This window comes from Anomaloglossus baeobatrachus, chromosome 2, assembly GCF_048569485.1.
Source record: "Anomaloglossus baeobatrachus isolate aAnoBae1 chromosome 2, aAnoBae1.hap1, whole genome shotgun sequence".
NCBI lineage: Eukaryota > Metazoa > Chordata > Amphibia > Anura > Aromobatidae > Anomaloglossus > Anomaloglossus baeobatrachus.
In genome coordinates, this window is record NC_134354.1 from 426,769,892 (window position 1) to 426,785,165 (window position 15,274).

Sequence of the window (15,274 nt, forward strand, 5' to 3'; positions counted from 1 at the left end):
AGGAGTAGTCCTGGGGGGAGAGGAGGATAATAGGAGGAGTAGTCCTGGGGAGAGAGGAAGATAATAGGAGGAGTAGTCCTGGGGGAGAGGAGTATAATAGGAGTAGTCGTCCTGGGGGAGAGGAGGATAATAGGAGGAGTAGTCCTGGGGAGAAAGGAGTATAATAGGAGGAGGAGTCCTGGGGGAGAGGAGGATAATAGGAGGAGTAGTCCTGGGGGAGAGGAGTATAATAGGAGGAGTAGTCCTGGGGAGAGAGGAAGATAATAGGAGGAGTAGTCCTGGGGGAGAGGAGGATAACAGGAGGAGTAGTCCTGGGGAGAAAGGAGTATAATAGGAGGAGGAGTCCTGGGGGGAGAGGAGTATAATAGGAGCAGTAGTCCTGGGGGAGAGGCGTGTGAAGATGTATTTTACCCTCTCACTGTATATGCTGTGATACTATGTCATGATATGTATATTTCCCTGGTTGTATTAGTTGTAATTCATGTATTTTCTTGGGGGAGCTACTGGTCTCAATGTGTCTCTCTCATACAATTGTAGTCTTGGCATCTAATGTGATTATGTAAATAGCCTGTCTTCTTCTATCCAGAGTTGTGCATTTAGTCTGTAATTGCATTGGCCAGTGAAGGAATAGTCATTGTTCTGCACAGCAGGGGATCCCTTCATCTACTGTGGCTGGCAGACATATTGGAGCCCTGTGATGGACCAAACCATTGATGATAGGATGTGTGACCCCTACCCCCTGAACAAACATGGTGGGCTGGTCAAGGAGCACAGACAATGCATTTCCCTTTTTGTAACTTCAGAGTGAGCTGAAACTAAAGAGAGGAAGGAGCTCCAGCCTGGGTGGCTGTGGACACGGACGGAGCTAGGCCTGTGTGGCGGCCCGTGGGATTGTGTGGAACTCTTTGGACTACTGTAAGGACGATTGCTTTGTTATCCGGTCCGAGGATTGTCGGGAAGGGCCCCGAATCTGTTTTACGTGGACTTATCGTGTGCTGTTCCAGTGTTCTTGTGAATAAATCTGTTGGATCGTCCCTCGGCCTCGTCCATCCTTTGCTCTGTTGTACACTCCCGTCACAAACTGGTTGGCAGCGCTGGGATCAGAGCAGAAGGAATGGAGGACAATGGCTCAACATCAGGAACCAGCACTGCAGAGTACAAGACCTGGACATTGGGGAGCCTGCAATCAAAGGCCCGTGAAGTAGGAGTTCGTTTCAAAGGACTCTCCAAGGAGCAGCTGATTGAGGCGCTAGAAGGAGCCTGCTCGCAAAATGACGTGGAGGAAGGATCCTCACAGCAAACGGAAGAAAGACGGCAGCCGGAGGTAAATACCCAAAAAAGTCAGTGGGTTGTGTGGTATGAGGAGGAGATGGCACTGCTTGGAGATGACGCCACCATAGAAGATAAGAGGGAGGCCATTCGCAGAGCTCAAGAGAGGGCAGCATTGCTGGAGAGGAGATTTGCTGTGGAAGCAGCTAGAGGCTCCAGACAAACTTTAACCACAGCACCAACTATGAGGGAATTCTCCAGAGTGTCCCGCAAGGACTTTAAGCCATTTAATGAAGCTGCAGGTGACATTGAGGGCTTCTTTCAGGACTTTGAGCATCAGTGCCGATTAATGGAAGTCCCAGAAAGAGAGCGAGTCAGACACCTGGTGGGCCTCTTGGAGGGTGGAGCTGCCGACGCCTATAGAGCTATGGACCCTCAGTGGAATTGTGAGTATGGGGAGATAAAACAGACCATTCTGGAACATTATGCCGTGACCCCAGATACTTATAGGACTAAGTTCCGTACATTAGCCTGTGATGGAGAAGTGTCTTTCAAGATGTTTGCCCACAGACTGAAACAAGTATGCCATCGCTGGCTGGAGGGAGAGGAGGCCTTATCTTGGGAGACCTTCCTCCAGGTCATCCTAAAAGAACAATTCTTTGCCCAGTGCCCCGCTGAGATCCGGGAATGGGTGCGTGAGAGAAAACCAGCGACAGTGGAGGAAGCTGCTGCTCTAGCTGATGAGGTGCTCACCATCAAGCCTCAGTGGAGGGTTCTGTTGGAGGATGGAGAGACGCCTAACAGCTCCACAACACCGGATGCCCCCAGTTATTCTGTCCCCATTGTTCCCCGTTCCTCTAAGCCACCACATGTTGATACCCGTGTTAATGTGCCTCCAGTTGCTTCTACTGCACTTTCTGGAATACGCCGGGGTCCCGGACATTTGCAGGCCTCATGCCCAGCCAGCCCATGGAGGAATCATCCTCAAACCCCTACAGCACCTTCAGGTGGGAGCCGGCCTCCAAGTTCCCCTACCCCTTACCCAAGAGGACGCCTTGGATGGAGGGAGACCCAGCGCAGATGCTATCAATGTGGACAGCCAGGGCATCGGCAAGTCTCCTGCCCAGCTGTTCAAATGAGGACTGATCCTGCACCCAATCGGATTGTTAATTATTTACAGCCCAGTGCCATGGAGGAAGATGTGGCACCGCTATGTGAGGACTGGGCTAGTGACTCAGCCCCCCATGTTGCACCACCAGGAGTTTACGGGGTGCGACCCGCAGTTATGACGACTTCTGCTCATCGAGGTAAGCACTTGCAGGAGGTTGTGCTGGATGGACAGAGACTTGTTGGATTTTGTGACTCGGGTGCTTTCCTCACACTGGCTGATCCCCGAGTGGTTCGGCCTGAGGCAATCCATAGAGGACCTGGGATTGTCATTGAACTGGCTGGTGGACAATGGAGGACTATTCCCACAGCCACTGTGGATCTGAACTTTGGTTTTGAGGTCAGGCGATGTGTGGTTGGGGTGATGGGTGGTCTGCCTGCAGCTGTTCTCCTGGGCAATGATGTGGGAGAGCTACGATGCCAATTCGTGGCTGCATGAAGCCACATGTAAGTAACGCTCTGCCTGTGTGTACTTAACCAGTGACCTGTAGAGGTCCCTAGTACGTACACAAGTTGGGAGGGGGAGGGATTGTGAAGATGTAATTTACCCTCTCACTGTATATGCTGTGATACTATGTCATGATATGTATATTTCCCTGGTTGTATTAGTTGTAATTCATGTATTTTCTTGGGGGAGCTACTGGTCTCAATGTGTCTCTCTCATACAATTGTTGTCTTGGCATCTAATGTGATTATGTAAATAGCCTGTCTTCTTCTATCCAGAGTTGTGTATCTAGTCTGCAATTGCATTGGCCAGTGAAGGAATAGTCATTGTTCTGCACAGCAGGGGATCCCTTCATCTACTGTGGCTGGCAGACATATTGGAGCCCTGTGATGGACCAAACCATTGATGATAGGATGTGTGACCCCTACCCCCTGAACAAACATGGTGGGCTGGTCAATGAGCACAGACAATGCATTTCCCTTTTTGTAACTTCAGAGTGAGCTGAAACTAAAGAGAGGAAGGAGCTCCAGCCTGGGTGGCTGTGGACACGGACGGAGCTAGGCCTGTGTGGCAGCCCGTGGGATTGTGTGGAACTCTTTGGACTACTGTAAGGACGATTGCTTTGTTATCCGGTCCGAGGATTGTCGGGAAGGGCCCCGAATCTGTTTTACGTGGACTTATCGTGTGCTGTTCCAGTGTTCTTGTGAATAAACCTGTTGGATCGTCCCTCGGCCTCGTCCATCCTTTGCTCTGTTGTACACTCCCGTCACAAGGAGTAGTCCTGGAGGTGAGGCGTATAATAGGAGGAGTAGTCCTGGGGGGAGAGGAGGATAATAGGAGGAGTAGTCCTGGGGGGAGAGGAGGATAATAGGAGGAGTAGTCCTGGGGGAGAGGAGTATAATAGGAGGAGTAGTCCTGGGGAGAGGAAGATAATAGGAGGAGTAGTCCTGGGGGAGAGGAGTATAATAGGAGTAGTCGTCCTGGGGGAGAGGAGTAGTCCTGGAGGTGAGGAGTATAATAGGAGGAGTAGTCCTGGGGGGAGAGGAGGACAATAGGAGGAATAGTCCTGGGGGGAGAGGAGGATAATAGGAGGAGTAGTCCTGGAGGTGAGGAGTATAATAGGAGGAGTAGTCCTGGGAGGAGAGGAGGATGATAATAGGAGTAGTACTTGGGGGAGAGGAGGATAATAGGAGGAGTAGTCCTGGAGGAGAGGAGTATAATAGGAGGAGTAGTCCTGGGAGAGAGGAGGATAATAGGAGGAGTAGTCCTGGGGGTGAGGAGTCTAATAGGAGGAGTAGTCCTGGGGGGAGAGGAGGATAATAGGAGGAGTAGTCCTGGGGGAGAGGAGTATAATAGGAGGAGTAGTGCTGGGGAGAGAGGAAGATAATAGAAGGAGTAGTCCTGGGGGAGAGGAGTATAATAGGAGGAGTAGTCCTGAGGGAGAGGAGGATAATAGTAGGAATAGTCCTGGGGGGAGAGGAGTATAATAGGAGGAGTAGTCCTGGGGAAAGAGGAAGATAATAGGAGGAGTAGTCCTGGAGGAGAGGAGTATAATAGGAGGAGTAGTCCTGGGGAGAAAGGAGTATAATAGGAGGAGGAGTCCTGGGGGGAGAGGAGTATAATAGGAGGAGTAGTCCTGGGGGAGAGGAGTAGTCCTGGAGGTGAGGAGTATAATAGGAGGAGTAGTCCTGGGGGGAGAGGAGGATAATAGGAGGAGTAGTCCTGGGGGGAGAGGAGGATAATAGGAGGAGTAGTCCTGGGGGTGAGGAGTCTAATAGGAGGAGTAGTCCTGGGGGGAGAGGAGGATAATAGGAGGAGTAGTCCTGGGGGGAGAGGAGGATAATAGGAGGAGTAGTCCTGGGGGGAGAGGAGTATAATAGGAGTAGTCGTCCTTGGGGAGACAGGAGGATAATAGGAGAAGTAGTCCTGGGGAAGGGGAGTATAATAGGAGTAGTCCTGGAGGAGAGGGTTCTGATAGGTGGAGTAGTCCTGGGGGGAGGTGTATAGGTGCCTAATGTGTGTGGGGGCGTGGCCGAGCGTGTGGGGGCGTGGCCGAGGGGAGGGCAGAGTGTGGGGGTGTGGCCGAGCGGGGAGCCGTGGCAGAGCGTGTGGGGGCGTGGCCAAGCGTGGGGGCGTGGCCGAGCGGGGCAGAGTGTGGGGCGTGGCCGAGCGTGGGGGCGTGGCCGAGGGGGCAACTATGCAAAGCGGTTTCCATAGTTACCTGATGTGTATCATTGTTATCAGCGTACGTGTGCCAGGAGTCGGGGTATGCTAGTAAGCATGGTACATGGTAAAGAGACAGTGCTGGGTCACTTGTTGGTCTCCTGCTGTGCAGCACGCATCAGCGTGTGACAGCGGGAGACCAACGATCTGAATGGGCAGGGAGCCGGCATACGCTGGTAACCATGCTACACAATATTACCCGATGTGTACCATGGTTACCAGCGTACTCCGCCCCCCGCACGCACAGGAGCCCACACCAGCGTACGTCGGCAACCCCAGCAATGCGAGGGTATGTGTCGGCTGGGTTGCTGCTGGCGGACGCTGTTGTGGGCTCCCGGGGGTACAGCACTCACCTGGGAGTCGGGGCTCCGTGTCGGTTCGGGGAATGCGTGCGGGGGGCGGAGTCAGAGCGAGCGTGCAATGCGTGAGGGGGGCGGGGCGTGGCCGAGTTGCCAATGCGTTCAGGGGGCCGGGGCGAGAGGCCAATCCGTGTGGGGGGCGGAGCCGAGGCGAGCGGACAATGAGACGCTTGTCACGGTAACGACAGAATTTTGGAGCAAGACAGACAGACAGACAGAGAATAAGGCAATTATATATGTAGATATCAAACATGACATAGTTTGTAGATATGCTATAAATGTCTTTTGTACTTTGTCGAGCGTTCTGTCCTAAACCCTGAATAACATTATTTGTCTCACCCTCAATAGTGCCATAGATCTAAATTATCAAACCATACAACTTTGATTTTTTGAGTTGTATCCATTTTTAACATTGGAAATATTAGCACATTAGACTTCATTATGGTATCTGACTTAAAAGATGATACAACTAAAAAAGTCCACAGTTGGATCTTATGAACTCCATCTGCTAATTGGCTATGGTTCCTTAAGAAGCACATCGGAATCCCATTTTTGGGGGTTTGACAAAAACCTCACAGACTCACAAATTGTGGTTTTAATGCAATATGAACCTGGCCTAATATAGAGTTTGGATTTTTGCGCTGTTATTTAAAATGTGCAAATGTCATGTTTTTCAGGTATATAATAGACAGTGGGTTTGTGAAACAAATGAACCATAATCCTAGAGCTGGACTGGATGTGTTGGAAATTGTGCCAATTTCAAAGTAAGTCAAATTGAATACTATAATTTTATTATTTATATTATGAACAATTCCCTTGAAATATTTGTTATTTTGCTTTCTGAAGAAGTGAAGCAGTACAGAGAGCCGGCAGGGCTGGTAGGACAGCTCCTGGGAAATGTCATCGGATTTACAGCGAGGAGTTCTGGGACAAATGTATGCCAGATCATATGATCCCTGAAATTAAGCGAACAAGCCTAACATCTGTCATTCTCACCCTTAAATGCCTGGAAGTAAATGATGTAATCAGGTAATCCAAAGTTTCCTTAAATATAATAATATAATGATATTTATTCACTTACACAGCGCTTTTAATTCCACATCACTTTACATACAATGCCATAAATATACACTGCTCCAAAAATTAAAGGGAACACTTAACCAACCGAGTATAACTCCAAGTTAATCAAACTTCTGTGAAATAGAACTGTCCACTTAAGAAACAACACTGATTGACAATCAATTTCACATGCTGTTGTGTAAATGGAATAGACATCAGATGGAAATTATTGGCAATTATCAAGATACACTCAATAAAGGAGTGTTTCTGCAGGTAGGGACCACAGACCAGATCTCAGTACCAATGCTTTCTGGCTGATGTTTTGGTCACTTTTGAATGTTGGTTGTGCTTTCACACTCAGGGTAGCATGAGATGGACTCTACAACCCACACAGCTGGCACAGGTAGTGCAGCTCATCTAGGATGGCACAGCAATGCGAGCTGTGGCAAGAAGGTTTGCTGTGTCTGTCAGCGTAGTGTCCAGAGGATGGAGGTGCTACCAGGAGACAGGCTAGTACACCAGGAGACGTGGAGGGGGCCGTAGGAGGGCAACAACCCAGCAGCAGGACCGCTACCTCCGCCTTTGTGCAAAGATAAACAGGAGGAGCACTGCCAGAGCCCTGCGAAATGACCTCCAGCAGGCCACAAATGTGCATGTGTCTGCACAAATGGTTAGAAACCGACTCCACGATGATGTCATGAGGGCCCGACGTCCACAGATGGGGGTTGTGCTCACTACCCAACACCATACAGGACGCTTGGCATCTGCCACAGAACACCAGGATTGGCAAATTCGCCACTGGCGCCCTGTGCTTTTCACAGATGAAATCAGGTTCACACTGAGCATATGTGACAGATGTGATAGAGACGAGATGCCGTGGAGAGCGATCTGCTGCCTGCAACACTCTTTAGCATGACCGGTTTGGCAGTGGGTCAGTAATGGTGTGGAGTGGCATTTCTTTGGAGGGCCGCACAGCCCTCCATGTGCTCGCCAGGGGTAGCCTGACTGCCATTAGGTACCGAGATGAGCTCTTCAGACCCCCTGTGAGACCATATGCTGGTGTGGTTGGCCCTGGGTTCCTCCTAATGCAGGACCGTGCCAGACCTCATGTGGCTGTAGTGTGTCAGCAGTTCCTGCAAGATGAAGGCATTGAATTGAAGCTATGGACTGGCCCCGCCCATTCCCCAGACCTGAAGTCGATTGAGCACATTTGGGACATCATGTCTCACTCCATCTGTGAGAGTCTGAAATGTGATTGTGTCAGCAGTGCAGTAGGACCCTGTGAGTTCTGCCTGCACTGATCAGCAGAGTTTTGGGTCAGAGACCATGTAGCTGCAGGAGTTGCCTCAGAGGCAGAGCGCTGAGCCCGGGCTGGCTGAGGGAGAGAGCTGTGTGACACAGCAGAGTTTACACAACTCCTGGTCGGTGACCGCACAAGAACCAGGAGCGGTGCTGAATGAATTGGACTGAGTTGTGTGATAGAAAGGAGCTCCAATTTCCTAAGGGGAGGGCTGTTCTCTGGACTGAGGAAGCCTGTGTTCTGTATGAGGATTACTACAGAGCTGTGAGCCTGAGATCTTGTTCTGTGTGGAGTAATTGGATAATATCGATAAAGTCCGGGGTCCCTGTGTGGCAGGACTGGTGTGAAGACCTCCTTAGAGCAAGAAGAAGAAGAAGAATTATATACAGCGAACTCGGACCACAGGCCTGTGTGAAACTTCCGTGGAGGTTAACGGTACCATAGCTTTAAGATACCCGAGTATCCCTTTGTTCAGTGTAAAACAGGCGTTGTTGGGAGGTCATACAGACACGTGTAGGCCACACACAATACTGAGCCTCATTTTGACTTGTGTCCACTTTCATTTTGTGTGTGTCTTCAAATCCAGGCCTCCATTGGTTAAAACACTTGACTTCCATTGATGATTTTTGTGTGATTTTGTTGTCAGCACATTCAACATTGTACAGAACAAAGCATTCAATGAGAATATTTCATTCAGTCAGATCTAGGATGTGTTGAGTGTTCCCTTAATTTTTTTGAGCAGTGTATGTATGTGTATATGTATATATATATATATATATATATATATATATATATATATATATATATATATATATATATATATATATATATATATATATATATATATATATATATATATATATATATAAATAAAAAAAAATGTTATGCTACCTTAGAATGGCATTCTTGTAAGATTAACCCTAGAATGTTATTATGTGAGGGTGGTCACATTAATATAAATGTTGTCCTAGTTCATTTAAGTTTGAGGGCTACTTCTATAATTTGAAGACTATTTATTCCTAATATTCTTTTTAGGATTTACAACCCCAGGGCCCCTTATAAAATGTAAAGAAAACAAGAATGCAATTATTTGTAAATCTCTTATAGATATATTTTATTCACAAATGAACATAGGACACAGATCGGAAGGTGAAAGTTAGATATTTTTCATTTCATTTGAAAAAATCTACTCCTTTGGAAATTGATGGCAGCCACAAATGTCAAAAAAGTTAAGACAGGGCCATGTCTACCAATTACTGGAGTTTTGGAGATGAATATCGTCCCATTCTTGGCTGATAGGGGGATTTTAGCTGCTCAACACTCCTGGGTCTTTGCTGTATTTTTCGTTTCATAATGTGCCAAAGTTTTCTATTACTAAAAGGTTTAGAAAGCAGGCGACCAGTTTATTACCCAAACTCTTCTTCTGTGCAGCCATGCTGTCGTGATGGATGCAGTATGTGGTTTAGCATCGTCTTGCTGGAATATGCAACACAGCCCTGAAATAGACATTACATAGCTGGAAGCATATGTTATTCTAAAACCTTAGCATTGATAGTGCCTTTTAAGATGTGAAAGCTTACCATGCAATAGGCACAAATACAACCCCCTACCATCTGATGCAGGCTTTTCAACAGTGTGCTGATAACAAACTGGATGGTCCCTCTCCCCTTAAGTTCACAGTACACAATGTCCATGTTTTCTATAAAGAATTTCAGTTTTTGATGTATACAGCCACATAACCGGTTTTCATTTTGCATCAGTCCTTTTTAACCCCTACATCCCCGGGCGGTTTTTCGTATTCAAGAGCCGTAAGTTTTTTATTTTTCCGTCAATAGTGCCACATGAGGCACTAATATTTTCCGGGATGAGTTGTGCTTTTGAATAAAACCATTAGTTTTACCATATAGTGTACTGGAAAAGGGTAAAAAAAATTCTAAGTGCGGTAAAATTGCAAAAAAAAAGTGCAATTGTTTTTGGGATATTTTATTCACCATTTTCACTATATAGTAAAAGTAACATGTCAGTATGATGCCTCAGGTCGGTACAAGTTCGTAGATACCAAACATATACTTTTACTTTATCTAAAGGGCACTTTACACGCTGCGATATCGCTATCGATATCGCTAGCGAGTGTACCTGCCCCATCGGTTGTGCGTCACGGGCAAATCGCTGCCTGTGGCGCACAACATCGCTTACACCCGTCACACGGACTTACCTTCCCTGTGATGTCGCTGTGGCCGGCGAACCGCCTCCTTTCTAAGGGGGCGGCTTGTGCGGCGTCACAGCAACGTCACACAGCAGCCGTCCAATAGAAGCGGAGGGGCAGAGATCAGCGGGCGGAATATCCCGCCCACCTCCTTCCTTCCTCATTGCCGGTGGACGCAGGTAAGGAGATGTTCGTCGTTCCTGCGGTGTCACACAAAGCGAACAACGAACAACCAGCGGCATGCACCACCAACGATATTATGAAAAGGAGCGACGTGTCAACGATCAACGATTTATGCCGTATTTGCGATCGTTGATCGTCGCTCCTAGCTGTCACACCCTGCAATGTCGCTAACGACGCCGGATGTGCGTCACAAACACAGTGACCCTGACGATATATCGTTAGTGATGTCGCAGCATGTAAAGCACCCTTAAGTGACTAAAAAAAATTCAGAAGATTGTTCAAAAACAAAAGTATCACTTTTGTCGCCATTTTCCGAGACCTGTAGCGTTCTCATTTTTCGGGATATGGGGCTCAGTTATGGCCTCTTTTTTGCGTCTTGAGCTGACTTTTTTTTAAGTATACCATTTTTGTGCAGATGCTATATTTTGATCACCTGTGTTTGCATTTTAAATTTTTTTCCGGTGATCAAAAAACGTTATTTTGGCATTTGGAATTTTTTTTCCACCACACTGTGTACCAATCTGATTAACCCCTTAACAACCCATGACGTACTGGGTACGTCGTGGATCGTGTGCAGGTAAGCCCCGCCCCCTGCCGCGGGCAGGCGGCGGCGATCCGCGCACATATCAGCCGTTATCAACAGCTGACATGTGTGCCTGCTAGCCGCGGGTGGAATCGCTTCCACCCGCGGCCATTAACCCCTTACATTTCGCTGCCAAAATCTGGCAGCGATATGTATATGGGCGCCGCCATGACAGTCACTTACCCCGCCCCCACCGGAAGTCACGTGACATGATCACGTGACTTTCGATGGTTGCCATGGTAGCACAGGGTCATGTGATGACGCCTGTAGCTAACACGACACACTTCCTCTCAATGCCGGAATACAGCCGGCATTAAAAGTAAAGCAGGAAATCTGCAGTTCCCAGCTGTGTAGCTGAGATCTGCAGATAGTGCTGAGCGATCGGATTGCTGATCGCTATAGCCCCCTAGGGGGACTAGTAAAATAAAAAAAAGTTTTAAAAAAATAAAAAAACCTAAAAGTTCAAATCACCCCTCTTTCACCCCATTGAAAATTAAAGGGTTAAAAAAATAAAAAATACACATTTGGTATCGCCGCGTTCAGAAATGCCCGATCTATCAAAATATAAAATCAATTATTCTGATCGGTAAACGGCGTACCGGCAAAAAAATTCCAAACGCCAAAATTACGTTTTTTGGTCGCCGTAAATTTTGCGCAAAATGCAATAATAGGCGATCAAAACGTAGCATCTGTGCAAAAATGGTACCGTTAAAAACGTCAGGTCGAGACGCAAAAAATAAGCCATCACTGTGCCTCAGATCCCGAAAAATGAGAACGCTACGGGTTTTGGAAAATGGCGCAAAACGTGCGCCACTTTTTTTGGACAAGCTTGTGATTTTCTTTTAACCCCTTAGATACAAGTAAACCTATACATGTTTGGTGTCTACAAACTCGCACTGACCTGAGGCATCACTTAGATACCTCAGTTTTACCATATAGTGAACACAGTGAATAAAATATCCCAAAAACTATTGTACGATCACACTTTTTTTTCAATTTTTCCGCACTTGGAATTTTTTTGCCGTTTTCCAGTACACTATATGGTAAAACTTATGGTTTCATTTAAAAGTACAACTCGTCCCGCAAAAAACAAGCCCACATATGGCAAGATTGATGGAAAAATAAAGAAGTTACGCCTCTCGGAAGAAGGGGAGCAAAAAACAAAAACGCAAAAACGGAAAGTGCCCGGGGGCTGAAGGGGTTAATTGATTTTATATTTTGACAGAACGGGCATTTATAAATGCGACTATCCCAAATAATTGTATATTTATTGTTTTTTAACTATTTTATTTTCAATGGGTCGAATGGGGGGGGGTCATTTGAACTATTAGTTTTTTTCATTTTTTCATATTTTTTTTTTTTTTTTAAAAATTCTTCTTCATTCTTTATTTATTTTATTAGTCTCCCTATGGGACTTTATGGATCCACTGTCTGATCGCTTGTGCATTTCTGTTGATCAGCGCTGCACAGCTCTGTTTAGCAAAAATTCAGCATTTCTGTGAGAGCCGGCGCTTTGTCAGCTCTTACAAGAAGTTAGGTTGCGTCCGTCAGGCCACGAGCTACCATGACAACCATTGGCTCCTCGTGATCACGTCATGAGTACTCCGATGGCTGTGGGAAATAGAGCGATCCTCGCCGCAGCTATTTAAATCACGCTGTCACATTTTGACAGCGTGATCTAAGTGGCAAGCAGGCGTGGTTGGATCGCTGATCTACCCGCGCCTGTTAGCCCACATGTCTGCTGATCAAATCAGCAGACATGTGCGGGGATCATTGCTAGCTCACTGCGCAGCCGGTGGTGATTACCGCAACATGACCAGTAAGTCATTGGTCATGAAGGGGGGTTAAATGTGTTTTGGCCCAGAGAAGATGGCAGCGTTTCTGAGTTGTGTTGATATATGGCTTTTTCTTTGCATGATAGAGTTTTTACTTGCATATGTAAATTGCACAGCAAACTATGCTGTTAGTCAATAATTTCTGGAAGTATTCCTGAGCCCATGCAGGGATTTATATGACCGAATCTCGCCTTTTTTTTAATGCAGTGCCGCCTGGTGGCCCCTAGATCATGAACATCCAATATTGACTGTCTGCCTTGTCCCTTGTGCACATGGATTTTATCTGAATCTCTGAATTTTATGATGATTTTATGTACTGTAGATGGTGGGATATTTTAAAGTCTTTGCAACTTCATATTAAGGAACATTTTACTGAACTTGTTCCACTATGGTGCAGTTTACAGATAGGTAAACCTTCGGCCATCTATACCTCTGTGAATCTCCTCTCCAACATGCTCTTTTTATACACAGTCAAGTTTCCAGTCTTTTGTTAACACTGTTCTAATTTTTTGTTTTATTTGTTGCTATCAATTTCTAAAGGAATTTTTTTCATATGAAAAGGAAAAATGTTCAAAGTTCAACTTCTGGTGTTCTGTTGTAAATAAAATATGGCTGAAAAAGATTTCCAAATCATTGTATTTTACTTTTCTTTACATTTTACACAGCGTCCCAACTTATTTGGAATTGGTGTTGTACATGAATAAGTAAATACTCTGTGGGACTGCAAACTCAGGCATTAGAAAAGCTTCCCAGAAATTGGATTTTATTAAAGAAAATCTGTCAGCAGGTTTTTACAATATCATCTGAGAGCAACATGATGCAAGGGCTGAGAGTCTGATGTGTTTTTTATTGTGTTGTGTGTTGCTGTTTCAATAAAATCAGTGTTTTTTAACAGCAGGAGAAAATCAATACTGAACTAGGTGTCTCGTGCTTCCTAGTCAACTGCTCTGTGTAACCACATCCCCACCACTGATTATTAGCTATCTGTGAATGTACAGTGTACATTGAAAGCTGTCAATCAGTGGTGGGTGGCTGGGTTATACGGAGCTAAGCATTCTGAACACTGCTAGATATACAGTAGAGGAAACTGGGATTGTATCAAAATAACAGCATGCAGACTAGCAAATAACACATCACTGAAAGCTGGGTCTCAGTCCATACATCCTGCTGCTTTTAGATTACTTAACAAAAACCTGCTGACAGATCCCATTAAAAGGAACAATGATGTACTGGGGACCTTTAGCTCCATAGCTGGTATACAGAGTGGCTAATTCCCTGAACTGAAATATAGTTTCTTTATACTCCCTCTGCTGCAGACAAAGTATAGAAAACTGACGTGGTCATCATGTTAGTGGTTCAGTTCACTTTACGCACTTCTTTATCTTTGGAAAGTTTTATATTCTGGTGATTTTGAAAGAAACGCCACGTCCATTGTAATGTAGGTGTTGTGTGACCATATAAACAGCATCATACTAGCCTACTTATTCCATAATGCTCATTTTCTATAGTTGGACCATTAACAGACAAGAATATTTAGTTTACAAGGATCAGCGTCTCCGCATTATTGTTCTCTACTTCCCTACTTCTCTCTCTGTACCTTTTTATCTTTTTTTCTACTTTTTTTTTTTTTCTCTTTCTTCCTTGCCCATTCTTTTTTTGTCTTAATTTCTCGTTTATTCTCCCAGCTCTTTTTTTCCTCTCCCTGCTCTTTTTTTCTTCCTTAGTTCACCTGAACCACCCATATGTAGCAGGGCTTTATGGTTTGGGGAGCTCAGACTGCTGCTATGTAGGATAGCCTGGAATAACATTGCTTTCTTCTGGAATGCTCATTGTAGAGGGAACTGACAGGCACTGTTGGAGGTTCTCCGATGGACCTGGAGAAGGTGCTTGATGATGCAATCAAAGTTTTTTACCAGACCCTCACTAGTATCTTCCGATGGTTGAGTTTCTCTTGCATGGCATAGAAGTTTTTGCAGACCTTGTCTTTCAGGATCTTTGTGGCTTGTTTGAAGCTTCCTGGCTGATGGATTCAGGCCTACATAGAAGTTGTTTATCACAAGTGAAGGTGCCGGGCAAATATTGTGTTTCTCTTTTGGAACACCATGATGTTGGTTTTCTCCAGCAAGAAAAAACAATCACTGATCTCGGGGAGACCAGCCAGAGAAAACACTCCTTCCCGGAAGGATATCTGGCTATTTTCTGTGTAGAGACTCCTAACAGAGGCTCCACGGACCTTTTTTGATTTGCATACTTCCTAGGGCGCAATGCACTTAGGATTTTACTGTGTTGAGCGCCTTTGCTGGCTGCCGGCAGTGTTTTCTCTGGCTGGTCTCCCTGAGATCAGTGATTGTTTTGTATTGCTGGTCTACTAGGCATTGCTCCCACCTAGCCACAATCCTACTCCACACTGATGAGGAGCAATACTTCGAAACAGCTGACTATGGATGGATACCTGGCCTCGGTATTTCCCTTGTCATATCTTTAAACTCGTCAAAGAGTTGGATATTGACTAAAAGGGCCACTTAATATGGTGGTCTCCTTAAAAAGAGCCACTCCTTGGATAGGTCCTTCCCGGAGGGATATCTGGCTATTTTCTGTGTTGAGACTCCTAACAGAGGCTCCACGGACCTTTTTTGATTTGCATG

General features: G+C 46.0%; 1 protein-coding gene across 1 annotated transcript in view; it reads left to right on the top strand.

The window, feature by feature from the left end:
• The window catches only part of DHX40 (DEAH-box helicase 40), a 158,412-nt gene that overhangs the window by 73,775 nt on the left and 69,363 nt on the right, over positions 1-15,274 (top strand). The window contains exons 9-10 of the mRNA XM_075336224.1: positions 6,141-6,227; positions 6,310-6,492. Of these exons, the coding sequence (XP_075192339.1) occupies positions 6,141-6,227; positions 6,310-6,492 (270 nt within the window). The remainder of the gene's footprint in view (positions 1-6,140; positions 6,228-6,309; positions 6,493-15,274) is intronic.